This window comes from Vigna radiata, chromosome 8 (assembly GCF_000741045.1).
Source record: "Vigna radiata var. radiata cultivar VC1973A chromosome 8, Vradiata_ver6, whole genome shotgun sequence".
Taxonomy (NCBI): domain Eukaryota; kingdom Viridiplantae; phylum Streptophyta; class Magnoliopsida; order Fabales; family Fabaceae; genus Vigna; species Vigna radiata.
Window position 1 is genome coordinate 3,538,650 of NC_028358.1, and position 3,970 is coordinate 3,542,619.

Genomic DNA, 3,970 nt, shown 5'->3' on the forward strand with positions numbered 1-3,970 from the left:
TATATATATATGTATATGTATGTATATATATATGTATATGTATGTATATATATATGTATATGTATGTATATATATATGTATATGTATGTATATATGTACGTATATGTATGTATATATGTACGTATATGTATGTATGTATGTATATATATTTATTTGTGTATGTATGTATATGTATGGGTGTACGTATTTGTGTATGTATGTACATATTATTCCCCTAATCAGAAAATATTCAGGTATTTTAATATTTCAAATCTCTTGTCAGTTCTAAGTTGTAACTAATTATTTTGTTGCTATTGTCTATAACAATCTCTGATATGCTTAAAACAAAACAAATAAATTACATAACTTGTGTCTACCATTTCCTGAAAATATTTGGTAATTGCACAAAGGCATATTTAATTCAGTAGTTGGTCTGAACTAATGTGATAATTTTTGAGGTGACAGGGGATGGATGTACTGAACAATTGCAATTGGAATGCAACTATGAAGGATTACCAGATCAACCATTTGGGCGATGGGTAGTCTCTATTTGCCCTGCCAACTGTGACAAGACAAGAGCAATGTGCTTCTGTGGAGAAGGCACAAAATATCCTAATAGACCATTGGCAGAGACATGTGGGTTTCAATTTATGTATGTAAAATCAGATTCCTAGTATTGAGTTTCACCGGTGAAGTTTTTCAATTTGTATTATTCAAGACTCACTCTTTTCATCTGTTTCAGTCCACCTTCTAAACCTGATGGTCCAAAACTAGTGAATTGGTCACAAATTGACCAAGATGTGTTCACAACTAATGGTAGCAAACGGGGTTGGTGTAATGTGGACCCAGCTGATGCATATTCTGGAAAGGCAAAAATTAAAGAAGAATGTGACTGCAAATATGATGGTCTTTGGGGCCGACTTTGTGAAGTGCCTGTAGAATCTGTTTGTATTAATCAATGCTCTAGACATGGTCATTGTCGTGGTGGATTTTGTCAGGTGATTGATTCTTTTATTTATTATTGGTTTGGGGCACTTGTATTTTGTTGTCTGTTTACTGGAAGAAAAACTGTCAATCCTCTATTGTTTTCATTTTCTATTTGTAGGGATTGACTAATGGTAAATAAATTACTACTAAGGTATATATGATAAAGGAAATTATTTTAGAACATTTGGGCCCATAGTGAATAGTCTCTGTCTTAGAAAAGTTGGACTGACTATGTTTATTTAGAAATCAAATACTTGAAGCTGAAGGAGAATAAGCCAATAAAGAATCAGTTAAACAAGACAAAGGAATGAAAGATCAGTGAAGGATTAAAAATTCATAAACAAAAATGTGAAGCTTATTGACATTAGCATTTACTAGATGCCAGTTATTACTTTTCCATAACATTGTGTATATGAAACTACTGCCATCTCTTGGTGCTGAATAAATTCAATTTATGTCCATTCATTGTATATAGATAAGAACATTGTGTATTTGTAGTGTGAGAATGCTCACTTCCATCCAATGTCAGTAAATAAGGTGAATATAGTGTATTTTCAGTGTCACAATGGCTGGTATGGAGTAGATTGCAGCATGCCATCTGTCCTTTCTTCTATAACAGAGTGGCCTAGTTGGCTTCGTCCTGCTCGGATTGACATTGTTGACAATGCTCGTGCCAATGGAAAAATGATTAATCTCAATGCTGTGGTAGCGAAGAAAAGGCCTCTTATATATGTTTACGATTTGCCCCCAGAGTTCAACAGCTTGCTTCTTGAGGTCAGAATAATCTGAATGTAACTTTTGATTACATCTAAGATCATAACTTTGATTGTTTTTATTTCTATTTTCTTATCTTATTCATTTTTGGTTTCTGCAGGGGCGCCATTTTAAGCTAGAGTGTGTAAATAGAATTTATGATGACAAAAATGTGACATTGTGGACAGATCAATTGTATGGAGCCCAGGTATTTCATGACTTCGTATAGGAGCATTTCATTTGGTAAAATATAATATTTATAGCAGTATATTTATCCAGTGGGCTACTTGTCTGCAGATGGCACTTTATGAAAGTTTGCTAGCTAGTCCTCATCGAACATTAAATGGTGAAGAGGCAGACTTTTTCTTTGTTCCTGTTCTTGATTCATGTATCATAACTCGTGCTGATGATGCTCCCCACTTGAGTATGCTGGTATGTTTTACTAATTGTTATTTTTACCAGAATGTATCTATAGAGTGTCTGTTATTGTATATGGCATGTGTATAAAGATTAACTGTATCAGTGTTTCAACCTGTGCATGCTCGCAGTGCTTTCAGATCATTCTGAGATATCTGTGATTAATTGGATGGAGTGTCAGTCAACACTAACATCTATGTTATGACGAGCATGGATTTGCTTTTCATTAATGTTCCTGAATAGTGATACTTTCAAAATGGGAAAGACAGTTGCATGTGATGTTCATTTCCCTTTTAGAATGGAAGGATATCAATATCCTGAGTTATCTATTACTTCTTTGTTCTTACCATCAGTAATGCTCAGATTATGTTATGCCACTCTTGGGTTGCAGATCCGTTTTATAATACTATATATATATATATATATAGTATTATATTTATATTCATGAAGCATTGCTTACAGATTCCATCTTTTTACTGCCATTTTTCTTCTTTTCCCACATTTTATTTCATGACATTCAGGACCATATGGGATTGAGGAGCTCTCTCACTTTGGAATATTATAAGAAGGCATATACTCACATTGTTGAGCAATATCCTTATTGGAATCACTCATCAGGAAGGGACCACATCTGGGTAAGGAGAATTGTTTATCCCATGTTGATAATTTTCTTACAAAAAACTTATACTCTATTTGCATGTGAGAAGCATATGCTAATTAGTTCACATTTGTTTCTGAAGGCAGTTTTTTTCTTGGGATGAAGGTGCTTGCTATGCTCCTAAGGAGATATGGAATAGCATGATGTTAGTTCACTGGGGAAACACAAACTCAAAGCATAACCATTCAACTACAGCCTATTGGGCTGACAACTGGGATAAAATTCCTTCCAACAAAAGAGGCATTCATCCGTGCTTTGACCCTGACAAAGATCTCGTGCTTCCTGCTTGGAAAGTTCCTGATGCTAATGTGTTGAATTCAAAACTTTGGGCTAGGTAACGTTTAATTTTCACCTCAGTCATTTACTTTTTTTTCATGGTAGATTTTGTATTCTATTCATTTGTGTTCTGCAAGTGAAACAACACAACCATCTACACTTTGTTTTCAGGTCCCATGAGGAGCGGAAGACGCTGTTCTATTTCAATGGGAATTTAGGACCAGCATACACTAATGGAAGACCAGAAGATTCGTAAGTTTACTGGAGAAACAGTTTTGAATTTGTAGAAGGAATCAGTTATGTGGCATATACATGTTCTCATTTTCCCTAATTATTAACCTTGATATCTTGTTGCTTAATGTTTTCATGAAATTGAATAGCTTCTCACTTTGTTGTCATCAAACATTGTTGGATATGTTGTTGGTCGGCTGAAGTTGTTTAGATATTATTAAATGTTGTAGAAGATATCTGGATTCAAGTTTTCTGGAAATGGTGCAGGTATAGCATGGGTATCAGACAGAAGCTGGCAGAAGAGTTTGGATCAAGTCCTAACAAGGATGGAGTACTTGGGAAACAGCATGCCAAAGATGTCATTGTGACCCCTGAGCGTTCTGAAAACTATCACTTGGCTCTAGCAAGTTCTGTTTTCTGTGGAGTGTTTCCTGGAGATGGTTGGAGTGGTCGTATGGAAGATAGTATTTTGCAAGGATGCATTCCTGTGGTTATTCAGGTAGTAATTAAAGCTCTTTTTCATTTCATTTTTTCCCCCCAACACAATAAAGTTAAAAATGGGTTTCTACAAAGTTTATCATTAATTTCATATTCCTAGCAATTTTTTTTTTTTTTTTTTTTTTTTTTTTTTTTTTAAATGTCCTTACTTTGTCACTGCTAATGAGGTTT

The 3,970-nt window shown here is 34.4% G+C and overlaps 1 protein-coding gene across 1 annotated transcript in view; it reads left to right on the forward strand.

Annotated features, from left to right (window-relative positions):
- LOC106772395 overlaps positions 1-3,970 on the forward strand; it is a 10,649-nt gene that overhangs the window by 4,576 nt on the left and 2,103 nt on the right. Inside the window, exons 4-12 of the mRNA XM_014658785.2 lie at positions 445-631; positions 722-977; positions 1,525-1,740; positions 1,841-1,927; positions 2,017-2,151; positions 2,658-2,771; positions 2,881-3,128; positions 3,242-3,322; positions 3,569-3,800. Coding sequence (XP_014514271.1) covers positions 445-631; positions 722-977; positions 1,525-1,740; positions 1,841-1,927; positions 2,017-2,151; positions 2,658-2,771; positions 2,881-3,128; positions 3,242-3,322; positions 3,569-3,800 — 1,556 coding nt within the window. The remainder of the gene's footprint in view (positions 1-444; positions 632-721; positions 978-1,524; positions 1,741-1,840; positions 1,928-2,016; positions 2,152-2,657; positions 2,772-2,880; positions 3,129-3,241; positions 3,323-3,568; positions 3,801-3,970) is intronic.